At 38.3% G+C, this 17,508-nt stretch overlaps 1 protein-coding gene across 4 annotated transcripts in view; it reads right to left on the bottom strand.

Moving 5' to 3' along the window:
- Positions 1 to 2,877: 2,877 nt before the first annotated feature.
- Positions 2,878 to 17,508, bottom strand: part of LOC108246379 (tenascin) — a 40,193-nt gene continuing 25,562 nt past the window's right edge. For 3 of the 4 annotated variants that reach the window (XM_037975824.1, XM_037975823.1, XM_025010019.2), the window contains 14 exons: positions 14,024 to 14,177; positions 13,179 to 13,448; positions 9,756 to 12,641; positions 7,628 to 7,750; positions 7,142 to 7,285; positions 6,716 to 6,835; positions 6,464 to 6,613; positions 6,036 to 6,178; positions 5,623 to 5,755; positions 5,385 to 5,536; positions 4,915 to 5,011; positions 4,401 to 4,556; positions 4,149 to 4,312; positions 2,878 to 4,064 (listed from right to left, as the gene is read on the bottom strand). In XM_037975824.1, coding sequence (XP_037831752.1) covers positions 3,963 to 4,064; positions 4,149 to 4,312; positions 4,401 to 4,556; positions 4,915 to 5,011; positions 5,385 to 5,536; positions 5,623 to 5,755; positions 6,036 to 6,178; positions 6,464 to 6,613; positions 6,716 to 6,835; positions 7,142 to 7,285; positions 7,628 to 7,750; positions 9,756 to 12,641; positions 13,179 to 13,448; positions 14,024 to 14,177 — 4,794 coding nt within the window. In that variant the 3' untranslated portion in view covers positions 2,878 to 3,962. The remainder of the gene's footprint in view (positions 4,065 to 4,148; positions 4,313 to 4,400; positions 4,557 to 4,914; positions 5,012 to 5,384; positions 5,537 to 5,622; positions 5,756 to 6,035; positions 6,179 to 6,463; positions 6,614 to 6,715; positions 6,836 to 7,141; positions 7,286 to 7,627; positions 7,751 to 9,755; positions 12,642 to 13,178; positions 13,449 to 14,023; positions 14,178 to 17,508) is intronic. The other variant, XM_037975825.1, reaches the window with a different exon arrangement.

Below are 17,508 nucleotides of genomic sequence, written 5' to 3' on the forward strand. Positions count from 1 at the left end.
CAGAAGACAGGGTCTTTGGTTGGAAACAATGAATAAAGACTAAATAATTAAATACTTTAAGTTTTACCCCAATCAATTCATGATCTTTAGATGCTCATATTTAAAATAGTGTTGCCATCACCCTTTTATTCTTTTATTCTTTTATTACAATAAATTAGAACAAAAGAAATAATGAAAAATGAAAGATATCACTTCTCAAAATATGATTGTGTGATTTGGACCTGACAATACTTATTTATTGCTTTTTAATTTAAAACAATAATACATCTGCCACTAAATGCAAAGGCATTTTAAAACTTGATTATTTTGTAAATTAGGGGTGTGCCTTTCAAAACCTTGTGTAAAGTTTGGTTAAAGAGTGTTGTGGAGAAAAAAAACTTTTTAAATTCAATATTCCATATCAAACAGATTTTGCATGCATTTACACGACAACTTAACTTATATGAGGGTTTAAAACAATTATAACAATCAACATTTTATGCACAGAAGAAAACAAATTTCAATGACTTCTTTTCTGATTTACTGTATTCAAATATGAACTGTTTTGTTTTGAAGCAAATGTTTAACAAGACAGGAAGTTAGAGGATATTAAACTGAATTGTTATAAATGCAGATAAAGTGGTGAGTGAATTTATTAAGGATAACATCAGTGTCTTTATACCTGATGATAAAACTTACTTTGTTTCCTTGTTGGGTTTCCACTGAGCGCGCTCTCTATGAACCGTAGAAAAGTCTCCCTTTAAGAAGAAGAAAAAGAAGATCCAGATTTCCAGCTCTGAGCATCTAATAAATCTCTGACCTAACTAAAATGCTCTCAGCCTTCTCCTTTCAACTGTGAAGACCGGTGTCTCAGCCCTCCAGGTGTCTCAGCCCTCCAGGTGTCTCTGCAGCCTCCTGCCTTGTGGTTTTGGGATCAGTTTCCCTGACCTGAGATCTGCCGCTCCGCCTCATCTTTGTCCAACCACTTTCCCAGCATCTGATCTGCTGGCTGTCCCAGGTGACATACACCTGTAAACAAGACGGCCAGCTGGCTCGGAGAGCAGGTGAGAGACGATGCGATTGGCTGCCTGGTGAGCAGGTGAGAGACTGAGGGTGGGGGCTTTACGCTGGGGACCAATTAAAAAAACAAAAGGTGTTTAAAAGGACATCTGGGAACTGCGCCTGAGTCCTCATTCGGACCAAACTTCTTCTGTCTTGTGGCTTTTTCTTCCAGAGAAAACACGACTCATGACTCGGCTGTTTATAACCAAAAACATCTTAAAGTCTCCAAATGCTACACATGACATTACAGCTGCTTGTTTACAAAATAAAAATTCTCACTACAAAGTCATAAAGACCAGACAAAAAAAAAGTTAAAGTAAGAAATTAAATGTGCAGAGCCGTTTTCTCACATTGATGCTGACCATCACATGTGTTTGTTTACCTCTGGAAACAGCCGAAGTGACTGAAAGTAGGTCAAACTGTGAACTCGTTGACCTAGAAGCCGTGTGTTTAAATGCTGAGCTCTGATCCCTGATTTATTCTTGACACTTGTCTCACTTGTTCTTTATCTTTTATTTCACATTTAGCAACAGATTCACTCTTATAATCCACCTAATCATGCGCTTTGTTGACATTAAGTGCCTACCCATATTTCAAAATTGCACATCAGTTGTGTGGAAAACTACTGAAGTAAATTCTTTCAAACTGCTGCATTTGATATAATTCAAGATAAGATTTTAAATGTTTAATACTTTTCAGAGAGGGACTTTAAACAAAATGGCTGGTGATTAACGCTAAAGATTTTAACTAAACCACTTTATTTGCCAAAACAAACTTTGTGTCTATCAAAGCTTGTGATGCTTACATGCAGGTAACTTACTGCCAAATGTTTGATATTTATTCTCTAAAGAATTCAGGTAAGCAGTGAGAATGCAGAGGACAGATAAATATTGGCTCACTTTTTGGCAAGAAACAAGTCGGTATTGTCTTGTTTATCTAATGCTCTGTAACTGCTTATTAATGGTTTAATAAATGTTTATTAATAGTTGCATTAATTACTAGTTATTATAAACATTTCTTATTGAAAAAAATGGCAGCCAATCACATAAAATTATTCCTTTATTTTCCAGCAGCTCAGAATTTTCTTTCCACTGGCATTCAAACATGAGTCAGAACTAAAACATCTGAATGACCTTCAAATCATTTGCCTTTTGTAATTTGCCACATTGCACACATGTTTACCTAGAAAACAAAGAATTTAATTCTGAATGAATTATTTTTTGGTTTGTGACTCCACTGACTGAAGAGGTGATGACTGCAGAGAGACGGTTAGATAATGACTCACAGATGAGCTGCAAGTTGTTTCTTTCTCCTCTGCTTCCTGAAGAAAACCTACATTTATCAACAGCCCTTAAAATAAAATGTTATACTGTAAATAAGAACATTTATGATGCTGACACACTTTTCTGTTTTCATAGTCATGACAGCTAAATGTGATTTTTTGTTGTTATTTTGACTGATGGAGGGGAATAATTATATTTTATGTTTAGCCTGATGGTTATTGACACAATATTGATTTATTGTAAACATATTATGTCCATTGTTTTCTAATTCAACTCATTTTCTGACAACAGTCCCAGAACTCAACTCCAAAACACTAAACTTCCTGCTCTCTGAAAGCTGTGTGAATGAAAGTAAACACTAATCAGGGCTCAAAACAATGTAATTATTTATATAAATATCTGATCATTTGTACTAGACAAGACTGAAAATAAAAAAATAAGCAACAAATAATTGTTATTAGCAGATTTTTCTCTCCATTAAGGAAAATATGCATGACAGCTTTTATGCAGAGAAGGGGTTAACGTACGCTTTAAGTCCAACAAAAGCAGCCCCTAAGCTTTCAGATTAATTTTATTGTGGTATTTTACAATTCAAAATAACAAAACACTGATTTGTTTACAAAAAGACCACAAAGCTTTACACAGAAGACAAACACGAAGAAGACGGCCGGCAGCTGAACCTCAACAGGTGCATCTCTCACCTGTTTCCATCAGAAACCACAGAGGAGCTGGAGTTTCACAGAGTCACCAGCAGGGAGCGATGTTGGACTGAATCAAGGTTTGAAAACAATCACAGCCAGGTGATTTTCCTGCTTTTAGTAAAATTGAATCAGTAATAGAAAATAGGCTTTTTTTTAGATTACTTCCCTTTTTTTTTACAGGTTTTAAAAGCATGTTTATATTTTCATGTCTGTCACCAACTTGTTCTATGTGTTCAAAACAAACTAATTCAAAACCATGCATGGACAAGAAGTTGCCTTTTAGCTGCAGTATTGTTTCACCAACCTTAAAACAACAATCAGCTTATTTACAGTCGAAAAAAAAAATGGGGCTGCAAAACCCAAATTATTTTTGAATGCTGCGAACAGAACAATGTCAGGACAGAAACACATATCAGTCATTTTAACAGCTTCTGATGGCATGGTTACACATAAATATCTTTAATTAGAGATGTAGTCATCACCTGAAGGCAACTTTATTTGTTAAAAAACATTTATTGATGTCTTATCTTGTCAGGTTATTTGAGCTTATGATTAACAGTAATCTCAGGTTTGTTTTGGTCTCCTTTTTTTCAGGTGTCTTTTGGTTAAAAGCTTTAGTATCGAGGTTTGAAAAGATTTGCTGGAGACAGTTTTTGAGTGAACTGGGAGCTCTACTGAAGGCTTGGATCTCTGAAACTACCGCCACTTAAAACTAGAAGAAGCTGCTTTATAAAACCCTAGTTGTGGTGTAATTTATGTGAAATATTCAGTCCGAGCTGCCCTGCTTTAACATGCTGCTGAGTACAAAACAACAAACAATCTGTACAATCCACAATACCGTACTGATAACTGACTTTATACAAATGAAAAAATATGTCTTCATCTCTTCTCAGCTGAGAGCATGGCTCTCTGCTGTTTGTTTTTAAACAGTTCATCTTTATAGTCCTCTGGAAGGCGTCCTGAAGTTTGCTGGTCTCAGCTTCATCTCGGTGAACTGGATGGAGTGATGTTCTCCTTTCCAGGACTTCCAGATCACACCCTGACAAACACACACAGGCAAACTTCATCCAGACCTTTAACATGTCACACATGATATTCACAAACAAATAGGATTTTCTCTGACCTGGTGTTTGTAGTTGTTTCCGTAGAGGCCGTTCAGGTTTGCTTCGTGACAGTTGTTGTACCACCAGCCTCCTTGATAAGAGATGGCGCAGCGGAACAATCCCAAAAGCGGGCTGCGGTCTTTGGCGGTGAAGGCGCAGTCGTTGTGGTACGTGAGAGAATCGCCTGCAACCATAAAACATCATTTTTTAGGTTTTAGACATCATTTAGAGCTAAGAAGCTGATGGAGCTTTTTGTAACATCTGTGTCTCACCCGCAGTGCCGCTGTATCCGCCCACAGTCAGCTTGTAGTTTCTCTTGGCCACCTGAAAGGTTGAATACTGAGCGAACACCTGCTCGCCTTCATCTCGTAGGTCAACACGAAGATTCATCCTGGTCATTGTAGTCAAGTTGTGGAGCTTCTCTAGGCCTGAAAAATCAACATCTAATTAATCTGAGATATGCATTTATTTCAAATACGTTTTGAATCAACTGCATAAAAACAAACTAGACCCAATTTTAATTTAAAAATCAAGCTTTAAAAGACTCAGTCTAGATATGTGAACATGCAATATGATTGCTTACTGAAAAAAGCTTTTAATTATAGAATTTTTCCCCACATTTTTAATGTTTAGTTGTTGTTTTTTAGTGTAGTGTGCCATTCAGTGAATGTAGTTTAGCCCTTTGAACGGGTGATAGAGCTCTTTGTTAAAGTAGCTAACTCTAAGTGTTTTATTTCTTCTACTTTAATGTAATCTGACTTCAGTATGAAGCAACTTTTCACTCACCCAGCCAGAACTCTCCATTCAGATTTCCAAATCCTTCAACATAATCATTAAAATTTCGGTAGAAATCCTCCGATCCGTCCTTCCTCCTCTGGAAGACCTGCACATGAGACACAAACACTTAAAAAACTTCATCAGAGACTGAATCAAATGCTTCAGAAGCATTTCAGTTTACAGTTTTCTGAACTATAAGAGAGCTGCACGATGGTGTGGTGGTTAACACCGTCACCTCACAGCGAGAAAGCTGCTGGACAGAAAAACTGCAAACAGACTGATTTTATCACGGCATAATCACAGCTACCAACAAACCCATAATGCAATGTGTGACAAAGACAAACTCTGATGCAGTCTACCTATATTTTCCCTGGAACTTGAAAAAGACTGGACGTATTATGGATGTTTTATAGAAATCTGAATGCATTCAGCAATGTTTGCTGGAGCTCGGTTACAGACAACACGTTAGTCGGAGTTACCGTCCAGCCGCCGCCATCCGTCTCCATGTCACAGTAAACCATCATCGATTTTCCGAGCTTCCCATGAGGGAAGATCTCCATCGTGTCTGAAGTGAGGACGCCGTTCAGCAGCTCCTGGGAGCAGTCGGTGGGGAAGGGGAACTGCAGCTTTCCTGAGGGGGAGGAAGAAGACACAGGTGGATGTGATGAACTCTTTATCACCTTCTAACCACGTCGCTATTTAAAATAAAAGAAGTACCGGTGGTGAATTTAGTGAAAGTGTTGGCTGACAGCTGTGCTCCCCTCAAGCTCCGTAGGTTCACATCATACAGGGAGCCAGGATGAAGTCTGGTCAGCTTGTACTGGGTTTCATTAGGGCCAACAATGATTTCCTGTCACAAATAATACAGAAACTATCAACAGTCAGAGATGAATGTCTGACAGGGAGAGTGTTAGAAAAACTCCAAAGTAAAAATATTTTAAAGCCAAAATTCACAATTATTAGAATCGACAGCATTTCCATCAAACTTTGATCTTTCTGACAAAATATTGATGAAGAAGAATGTTTTCTCAACATGTAAGAGTTGTCAAACAGTGCCACCAGTCTACAAGTGAGCTTCAGTGCTAAAGTACCTGAAATCAATCCAATAAGCTGAATAAGACTTTTCTCACCTCGGATTTTTCACCTTCGGTCTGATAGCTCAATATGTATCTATCCACAGGCTTTATTGGGGGTGTCCATGACACATCAGCAGTGCGAGGGGTCACGTTCTTGGCTTGGAGGTCTCTAGCTTCATCAAAATCCCCTGCAGAACCTATAGAGAAAGAGCAAGTGTCATCTATATGACTAGATTATTGCAATCTTGACATCAGTGTATATAACTTTTATAACAAGGTATTTTGTAAACAAAGACTTTAAAAGACTTCTTTCAATACAGAAGAGTGAAGAAAAAAGATCTTTACTTTTACCAAAGAGATCAGTACAAAGTCTTCTAAGATTAAAGTTGCTGTATTAGTATGTGTATCTGGTGTGTGTATTTAGTGTGTTTGTGTGTGTATATAGTGTGTTTGTGTGTGTATCTGGTGCAGTTTGTGCTGACTGCTGCTGGTGGTGAAGCTGGTCGTGGCGGAGGAACTCTCCTGGCCGCCCAGCTGGCTGGTGATGGTGACGGTGTAGGTGGTGGATTCCTCCAGACCGCTGAGCCGCTGCTCAGCTGTGTTTCCAGAAACAGTGATCCTCAGCCCTGAGCCTGCAGAGACAAACATCACCAACACATCATCAACTCAAAACTGCAGTTTAATGTGCTAGAACGAGGGATTTTTGAGCCAGAGAAGAAGCCACTGGTGCGCACCTGACTCTGAGCCATACACGATGGCGTACTTATCAACAGCAGCCAGCGCTGGGCGCCATAATAACAACGCTGTGGTATCAGTGACATTCAAGGCTTGCAAGTCACTGGGAGGGTCAGGGACTGAGAGGGGAAAGAAAAGTGTTCACAATGAAATTCATTTTGTTTTGAAATAAACACTGAAACACATCCAGAATAAAACTTTTCAGAATAAAGCCAAAAAATATCCACAGATAATTTCTTGATCCAAACATTCATAACTTTCACTTGTTGCAAAAAACCCCCCAAAACAAACATTTTCTTTTTTAAGATTAATGCATCGACTTCTCACACTTTGCAATTTTAAACTATTTGTGTAAACCATTTCTTCTAGTCCCAACATGTTCAGCAGCTGCTGAGTTAAACTCAAGGAGGACCTTCAGAACTCACGAGTCGTGACAAAGTCTTTGACTGGATCGCTCTCGTCGAGTCCGAGGGTGGAGATGATTGTAACCTCGTAGGACAATCCAGGAGAGAGCTGAGACAAGTTTACGGTGGAGTCCTCAGAATCCACTGACACCGATACCGGCTCTTCTGCATGGGAAAAAAGGCACAATTAGGAAGTTTGGGATTGTTTAAGAGACAGAGGTGCTGTGGTCTTGGATTGTTTAAGATAAAATAAGAATAAACTATCAAATGCTGATCTACTTGATAAACCAAAGAGCTCAAAATTTCAAAGTCCCTATTAGTCTATATGCTCCTGTTCCTGGTCTGAACTGAACACAAGCTTTACTGAACTAAAATTGATCTTATTATTGTGCTTGACAGTAACAACTAGATTAAGGTTATGATTTTAGCTATGAACCTCAAATATTAACATACTTTCATGCAGACTGACATAGATTCTTCATAATAATAACATAAAAAACCTCTTACCATCATCGGACTGAGTGTATGTGACTTTGAAACCACTAACAGAACTCCTTGGTTTGGTCCATGACACCGTCAGAGAGTTTTCTGTCACTTTGCTGAAGACAATGTTAGACGGAGGTTCTGGGCCTGGAAATGAACAAAACGGAGGGAGTGGGGTAAAAAAATACAAAAGAGAAAATAATGAATTTCATAAGTCTGAATAAATGCAAATAAAGACAAAACAAAAAAGACAAATAATGACACAAATTTTATAAACAAGACTAAAAATGGCCACTGAAAGAGTTAAAATGTTCATTATTATTTATTCGTTCACACATTTTTTTTAGTGCCCCAAAGAGTTTGTGTATATATGTACAGTGCAAACATATATACAGTATACAAATCATATACACACAGACAGTCACAGTTAAATGCAGATGATGAATCCTGGACAGCAGCAAAGTAGAAAATGACGACATTTTAACACAGTAGTTAGCAGCTCAAGTCAAACATGAAAATAAAAGCATAGCAGGAATAAATGATAATGACATAAAGAAACAAAGAGATCATTTTTGAAGATTATAAAAGGTGAATAGACATAAAAACATTAAGATATTATATTAACACAATTATAGGAACTTGAAGCAAAGCTTATTTTTTTATTTTGGAGGGTATTTTTATTAAAACAATTATTTAAAATTTTAAAAACTCTAAACTGTAAGAATGATTCATTACAGCTGGACAGGGTTATCAGCTTTTAACAACTGTGTAACATATTTAAATATGTTTGATAAAAACAAATTGAGTCTTTAAAGTCAAACTGAGTAACCAACATATTTTTAAATAGCACTGGCACATACTAATGGCTAAAAGGGATAGCTATAAAAGAACCCATTTACTTTTCTTGGAATAAAATGTAGACGTGAAAGAGAGACCAAATGTCCAGCTCCCACGCTGTGGTTACTCTAAATGAGAGAAAACCAATGCAGTCATGAATGAGTGGTGTTATGTTGGTACTGTTAGTTTTGATGTCAGCTCTGTGGACTATACCATATGATCAGTTTGGAAAAATGAATTTTGGTTCAAGAAAGTCAGAACAGAAAATATGTAATATATATAACTTCAACATCTATGCCAGGGGTGGCCAATCCTGGTCCTCGAGGGCCACCATCCTGCAGGTTTTACTTGTTTCTCTGCTCCAACACACCTGATTTGAATTAATGGCTGATTAACAGGCTTCTGCAGAACAAGAAGAGGTGATTTAACCACTGAATCAGGTGTGTTGGAGCAGGGAAACATGCAGGACGGTGGCCCTCGAGGACCAGGATTGGCCACCCCTGATCTATATTTAGTGGAGTTCCTCAAGGCTGAATGCTTGGTCCTTTTCTATTTACAAGTATTTCAAATTGTGCCAAATCATTAAAGAATACTCAGCTAATAAACAAATGATATAAAAAACCATCCACTTTTTTGAATTTTCCATATGATCAGTGTGAAAATGATTGTTATCACTGCCCATTTATACTACTATGCCCAAATAGATCCACAACATGTTCAAAACAAAACAACAAACAAACAGAAATCAAGGCTCACAAATTTTGAACTTGAAAAAAAAATTCAAACAGCAATTCACAAACCAACACCTTCCACGTGTTTGTGCATATCTGAGTTTTGACATTAAAGAACTAAGAGTGGCTTTATAATTGAAAGGATATTTGTTATGATGAAGTAAATCATGAATATGAGTATTTCACATATTCATGGAAGCAAAAGAACAAGCGCACAAATACCATGACACAAAACACAACTTCAAAGAGAAAACAGGTGACAGTGAACGTATGTCCAGGTGACAAACACAAGAACTGACAAATTCAAAACTGTAAATTTCAGGTTTACAGCTTTCAAGAGTACAACACTTGAGCAGGAAGTACTTAACGGGTAAGGGAGAAAGTACATTCCGTGGTACTCAAGACAAGTGGTGATTAGTTCACAGCTGAACATAAAATTTAATTATCCCTTTGTGAACAAAAACATCTACTGTGAACAGATTGAAACTGATGGAGAAAAGGGATGAGTCTTCAGACAACACTGACAGTTATGTTTGACGGCACAGTAAGAATTCATGTTGTACTACAGTCACCATGGCGTGTACCTGTGCTGATGACAAGCTTGTGCAGTCTGGATAGTAGGCCAGGACCCCCTCCTAGCAAAGTCAAGGTATACTCCGTCTGTGGAGGCAGATGTTCAAACTGCAGGGAGCGAGCTGAACCAGGAAGCACTTTTTTGAAGACTTTATTGCTGCCTGTTGATTTGGCTACTGTGCCATCCTGGGTATTTGGGACTTGAGGGCCAAAACTTTCAGGTACCCTGTTGTCATCTTTATGACCTCCATTTTCTGATACAGAATCTTTGATATTTTGATCCTTATCTTCTTTTTGTGTACTTTCCTTCTGTTGTAGCCCTTCATCTTGTTTAACTTCTGTTCTGCTTACAAGAAAGTTTTTATATTTTCCTTCTGGTGAATCCCAAACCAGTGTGTATCCAGAAGATGTCCGGTTAGTCACTCCAACAAAGTCCAGAGGTTCTCTTGTGACGTCAGAGGAAGAAACATCTGATTCTATGTCAGCTGTCTGTTCAGAATCATAGATGCTTTTTGCAGTTTGATTTGCTTTTAGGTGCTCTTTGTTTTGAGTATCACTGTTACTATGGGTGTCGTGATGCTTTGCCATTATAGTTCTTGATAGGGATTGTCTATTTAGAACTGTGACTGGTCTTAGTGGTCTAAAAGTGTTTTTAATGGATGGGCTACCTAGGTTTGCAGCACCAATATTTCTGCCAGCATTTAATCTCACTTTATGGTTGGCAGAATCTGTGATTGCTTCCAATTCAATCAGAGCATTTCCACCCTTTTCTGACTCTTTTGTCTCTTTGCTGGCAGTAGGTTCGTGGCCATCTGTAAGGGCAATTTGACTTAAATGGACGTTTTCTTCTTCTCTGGACTTATTAGTTAGGGAACTGTGGAAAGACCTGTGAACATTCCGGTGCTGAGATTGAATTTCAGGATTTTCAGGGTTATTGACTTTTCCCAGTTGATTTGTTTGACTTCCAGCAGTAAAGTTGCCAACATTTTGCTTTCTAGTTAGGAAAGGCTTACGCACAAAACCTCTGTATGGATACTGATGTTGTCTCAAGTTTGTAAATGTTTCGTTTTGGAAAGATTTACCACGTAGTAGTGGTCGACGGAAATTTGGGCGACGAAAAAAAGGCACACCCCTTCTTATTGTGGTCTGATCTAACTCAGTAGATGAGCTTGCAGTGTAGAGTCTTGTCCCCACTTTTCCTTCATTTCCTCCACTTACTGGCCCAGCACCAGAAACAGAAGGTGATGTAGCTGGTAATTCAGTGGGAAACAAATGCTCTTTCTGTGTATCCCTTTTAGGATTTGAAGGTTGGGAGGGCTGAGTAAAATTAGAATTTGAAGGTTTGGAGGGCTGAGTGAAATACCTCAGATTAGAACGAGTTTGATTTCGAACATTTGAAAACAGTCGACGTGGATAACTCCCCTTTAGATAGGGACGACGAACAGGGATTTTTCCTCTTGCTCTATTTGTTTGGCCATGTTCAACCCCAGAGGATACAAGTGTAGTTTTTGCATCTTTATCACTGCTCACATCCTTCATAGGTAAATTTACTTCTGCTTCTTGTTTTGGGGTGTGGCTCAAATGAGAAGGAGGGTGGTCAGGAATTCTCAAATTTTGATTAGTTTTGTTTCGAAGCAATTCAAAGTTTGGGTATACACGACGTATGGATCCACGTTTTGGAAGGGTTTGGAGAAAAAGGGGCCTTGTGTGTTTGTCTGAACGTGATAGTTTTCTATCCTCAGTCAACGGTGAGTCAGTGGAAGAGTTAAGTTCAGTGCTGTCATGTGAATCAAATTCATTTGAGCTGGAGGATGATGATGAAGGAGATAACAGAGGAAGTGAGGATGGTGATGATGAGGAATGTGGTACTAATGGTGAGGGTGATGATGAAATCAAATATTTTAGTGAAGATGGTGGTTCTGCAGCATCGTCATCTGATGATGATAACTCTGAGGATAATCCAGAAAATTGCTCCACTCCCTTTAAAATCTGTGTCCTCACAATGTCTGCATCAGTTGAGAGGTTCAAAGGTTTGAACAGGTGAACTGAAATTGTTGTGATATTTAAATTGTTATAAGTGTTTCTTATGAGTTTTTGCAAAGAATCTTGAGTGTAGTCAAGGTCTGCCTCTTTATGAGGGGGTGTTTCATTCGAATTTGATCCTAATGTGTTTCCTTGCAGCCCTGTCCCATTCCCTCTGTACGTATTGCTTCTGTCCTTTAGGGGTAATCTGAAGTGTGTTACTTTAATTTTATTCAGACATTTTTTTTCTTGGCTTTGAATAGTCCCAGTTGTGTTTAAAGACACCAAATCAGTGTCATTCCCAGGAATAGCAATGCCAACATCTGGTTGCCTCTTTGAGCCAATAGCAGAAGTTGGTTCCTCTGAGCTTCTTTGTCTGTTTGTTTCAGAATCACTCCCAGGCATCACAGCTGGCCTTATGTGCTCACTCTTCTCAGAGCTTGATGCCTCTTCACTCTGGTCTTTCCCAGAGTCCCTAATGGTGAGGACATCTGGCTGAGGGTTATTGATTTCCATCACTTTGCCTTTTTCTGCCACCACTGGCTTTTTATGTATCGAGCCAGGGACCAATCTTCTTCTACCACTGGTGGCATTGAAACGAAAAAAGCCTGGAACCTTTGACTTTGACAATACAGGCCTTCCCACAACTCTCGGTCCGGTACCATTTCTTGCCATGAGTGGTTTGGTTTTGGCAATAATACCCGCTGAGGAATCTTCAACATTTGCAGAGTCACGATTTCTCACACCCTGCTGGTCAACTACTTGCCCCCCAGGTGATAGATTCAGTTTTTGGTCCTTGCTGCCAACGTCGTGTCCTGGTGCTTGTGTGACCTGCGTGTTCAAATCCTCTGTGGTAACTCTTGATAAAGTACTGCCTAAAGATGTGAGAGGAATGAGCATTTGAATTATGTTAATGTCATCATACATTAAGATAACTATTCCAAAAGATGGAATATCTAAAAAAAGGAAGCAAAGCAAATTTATTATGTAAATATATACTTTAAAAAATGGAGTTATTTTTTTAAAACACCAAAAAAATTGAGACAGTGTCCATGTAGAACCTGTAAGGAGAAATTTGATAAATAGTTAATGTTTTGCCTGGAGACGCCGGTGAGAAAGAAGTATGACTGAGCTCAGCAGCAGATGTAGAAGTCAGGACATTACTTCATTAACTTTAACAGACTTCACTGTGATGTGTTTATATGATGTGATGCAGAGAATAATGAGGTGTTTGGACTCATACAGGTTCACTTCGCATCACCACAGCTGTTCTGTCTTAATTCTAGAAACAAACCTGGATATTAGCAATTAAACCAACAAAGTACCATAGTTTGTTGAGTTTGTGCAAGGATTTCTGTGTGATCATATGATTCTCAAGGTCTTTAACAGGTAAGTTAAAGTTTGCTACTCACCAGGAACTACTTGGGTGCTCACTGGCTGGCTACGGATCAGTCCCTTCTCCGCCACCAGGAAGATTTTGTATAAACGTCCTGCCTCCAGCTGATGAATATGGGCAGAGGTTTGGCCAGCTGAAATGATCATTTCTTGACTCGTCCCTGCTCCATCACTGGGTAAGAAAGTCAGACGATACCTGTCAACCTCTCCCTGTGATGCCTCCCATTGAACAACTGCTGATGAGGAGGTTGTCTTGACCACGTGGAGGTTGGTTGGAGCAGAGATGACTGAAGATAATGAGAATGCAACAGAAGAAAAAACACGATTCAATGTTTGTATTCATAAAATAAGAGCAATTGCATGAGAGAACACACACAGACTAAAGATCCCCTTGGTCTTTCTCAGTTTTCCTTGCACACCTGGGCAAACTACTACTTCTCTTTTCGAAACACACCGTTACACTCCTGCAGCCGAAGTCTTCCTCATCACTTTTGGACAGCTTCCTTAAATTTACCAAAGATTACATCTTCTGCAGTTAGAGCAGCAAGTAGGAAATATTTAAGCTCTCACAGCAAATTTTGCAACTTGAGCAGATCAAACGTGCCAACAAGTTAGTCAGAAATCCCTTTTCCAGCAGTTTCATACAGTGAGAGCATTTTACATTTGTAAATATTACTGTCAGCTGCATTTTATTTCAGATTTCACTTTCAGCCACAGAAGACACAGAAGTCTGTTTTCAGTGGGACTATTAATACCAAAACTTTTTTTTTTTCAATGTCTAATTGTTCAAGTATTTGGTTTAAAAGAGGAAGTCACAGTGAATGTAAGCTTTAATAAACTCAAAAACTGCTTAAATCTTTACGGGTTGTAAATTCAGTTGTGCTCTCAGCTCCCTTCCTTCCTTCGATCTCTCCGACGATCTTGACGCTGTAGCCCTGACCGACTGCCAGGCCCGTCTGGGTGAAGGTGGTCAGGCTTCCGTCCACCTGCACGGTTATCTGTTCACTGCTCTCCTTCTGTGGAGACGACAAAATAGATTCAGTAAATTACATACATGCATGAGCAACTGTAACAGTATGTCTGTAATCAGTTTCATGACTTATTTTTATAGTTAAAATAGTAACACAGACCAACGCCCTTTTTTATTGTTGCAAGTGACTGCTCATATCAGGATTAAACTTAAGATTTTGCAACATTTGTATGATAACAAATTGTGTGCTTTTATATTATGATTTCTTTATCTGAGTTATTTGTGTTATTTTCCTCTGGTTTTCCTTGCAGTTCTTCTGACTGATCAGAGCTGGGATATGTATCAGTTCAACTATGCACAGCGACCAGTGGAGGGCAGTTTTCCAGCAATAAAAACATCAACTAAAAACCAAATCCATAAATGTATTTGTTTGCTGATTTGAACTCAGACAGCTTAGCAACAGAGCACATTTCAATTTAAAACAACCAAATTATCACAATGTAATCATCTTGATCAGACGAAGCTTTCCTTCTTGGCCTGAAACTAGATTTCTTTGCTCCTGACAAAGATTTTTATGAATAACAGGAAGTTACAAATTGGGTACAATAAGTCAAGCTGCACTGATGAGGAAAGACTGGATCTGTTCAGACTGATGATGCTCATTTCAATCATTTAAATTAGAATCTTGTCGTGCTGTTTTCTTAATTGAGGCTTTTGAAAGCAAATTCTATTCATGAATTTGACATAGTAAAACTTTCCGTGAATTAAAAGCTGCATCTTATTAAACAGTGGCACGTGGCTAATGAATGGATGCCAGGTTGTATCGTAAATAGACCGCAGTTGGTTGTTATGTTGGTGAACATTTCGGTTGCCTGGATCTGTATCCTTGTGTCAAAATGCATTCATTCATTTCCATATTTCATTCATTTCCATTCATTTCAGGATGACATAATTTAAATTGAGGCTTCTGATGAATTCCTGACACATTTAAAACAGACCCCGGCTCTGTGGTGGGTGACGCGGACGATGTGGAGGATAAGTTGATCAGGCCACATCTGGAAAATACAAAATGTCTTAAAGACAAAATTACTGTGAATCTAATTGCAATAATTTTAAAAAAAGGGTCATCACATTTTAGTATTTTGATTTTTTCCTGGAATTATTATAATGTTGTAGTACTTTAATACCAATAAAAGCCCTTCAAGTCAAAGCACATCAAAATGTATGTTCTTACAGACTTTTTATTTGCTTCCTGACATTTTCATTGAGAAACCACCATTTAACCATCGCTGTAGAACAAATCTTTTAGTGCTTGTCCCTGATTCAACGTTTCCACTGACATAACTACAATTAAAGAAGTCATCTTGGATGGAGCGGTTATATTCAAGTACATATGTATCATAATCCTGCAAAAAAAAGGAATGATCTTGTACCACAAAACATAAAAAACACAAACTCAGAATCTGTGTGGCTCTCAGTTCACGATTGTTCTGAAGCCACTCAATAGGCATTTTATACATTTCCTGTAGACTAAATTAACAGAGAGGTAAAAGAAGGAGAACATATAATGTGCTTGCCTCAAGAGCCATTTTAGATTAACTTGAAATGGAACTTGGCACAATTTATCCTCGTTTCTGGAAGCTTCTGCAGTGACCTTTTGTTGCCATAGGAAATAACAAAAAGGCAACCGAGAATGAGTGTATGCTATGATAAATACAGAAAATAAAATCCAGCATTTTGACAGCAAAGATTACGCTTAAACAAGACCCAAACAACCAAATTTTACAGCTCCCACAGCTCGAGGACTCAGAGGAACCCGATGAGACGGTGAGAAAACTGAAAACTTGTCAGAAATCAGCAGCTTTAGAAGATATTTTAAAAGTTTTTATTGCAAATACATAAAAACTGGAGTAATGTGTCCTTGAATAAAACATTTGTGAAAATCTGCCAACTACCACATGAGTTTGTTCACCTGCAGAAACAGCCGAAGTGACTGAAAATAGGTCGACATTGGTGACGTCCATGGAAGAGCCATTTGGAACGGAGAACAGACAGTTTTGATGTACTGATACATAATTAGGCTTGGATTTGTTGAGTAAAGCGTGAAGATAAGCTTCCACGTTGTTTTCGGTGGATTCAGCTGAGTGTTTTGTTTATATTGAGCGTGTACCCACATTTCAAGCATAAGGATGGTTGTCAAATTCATCTAAAAGGCTGGGGGTTAAAATAGTTGAAGTCAAAATGTTTTTTCTAAATAAACAATTTAGAGGAGTTTGTTTTTCTTCTCGTACAATGATAAACACATTTTCAACATAATCCTGTACCGTTTTCTTGCAGAAACAGACCTCCGTACATTGGATCGTCTTCAGCCTCGGAATACTGTGTTTTTAGTTTCATTATGTTTCATTGAGGACTTTGTTTAGTTAAAAACAATCCTGAGATGTCTGCCTGTTGTTGTTTGCATGCTGTTCCGATAAGTTGAAAGAGAAAAGCAGACTGACGCTGTAACCGGGAAACAACAAGCAGTAAACACAGTTTGGAGATAATCTGTGAGCTGTGTTCGTCAGTGCAGCGCCTCCAGACTGAAACCAAACCTTCCCTCTCTTCCTGCTGATAATCTGCTCACACATCAGCTGCTGATGTTGTGACATCTCCTTGTTTATCTGTAAATGATGGATAAAGAATGCCGTCTCTCTTTCTTTCTGTCCGTCTGTCCTCTCGTGTCACAGCTGTGCCTCGGCAGTGATGTCATTCTTCTGGCAGCAGCCATGTTTTTGACACTGTTTACTTATTTCCATAACAACAAGCATCGCACATCTGCATTTTTTTCCCCCTGAAAGAGTTCGCTTCACTCCCCGCTCTTGTGTTTGACTGTGGTCTGGGTTAAATCTCTTAGTTCTGTTCTGATTGTTTTGTGCCTCTTGTATTGTGTCACAATTTCAGGTCAAACATAGACACTGTAAAAGAAACAAAGGGAATTCTGTGTCTTGGAGTTTGAATAAATTATGGAAGTAATAAGATATTTTCACTCAAGACTAATTCAGATCCCTGATTTTCTTTTTTTAAAAGAAATGTAAAAATTCTTTTTAAGTTTGTTATTTAATTTATGATTAAATAACAGCTACTTTCTCAAAACCAGATTAAGAACATTTTTAGTGTTTATGCCAAGCTCCTTATTTAATTATATAAGAATCCATCCATCCATCCATCCATCCATCCATCCATCCATCCATCCATCCACCCACTAACCATTTTGTTTCTCAGTAGTTATGGATACATTCTGGTGTTTGTCCATATAAAGACTCTTTTATGGTCATCTCAGTGTCCCAAATTGAAGTTACTGCTGGAGAGATTGATGGCCTGTTTAAAATAACTAC

The sequence above is a fragment of the Kryptolebias marmoratus genome, linkage group LG5 (genome assembly GCF_001649575.2).
Source record: "Kryptolebias marmoratus isolate JLee-2015 linkage group LG5, ASM164957v2, whole genome shotgun sequence".
Classification (NCBI taxonomy): domain Eukaryota; kingdom Metazoa; phylum Chordata; class Actinopteri; order Cyprinodontiformes; family Rivulidae; genus Kryptolebias; species Kryptolebias marmoratus.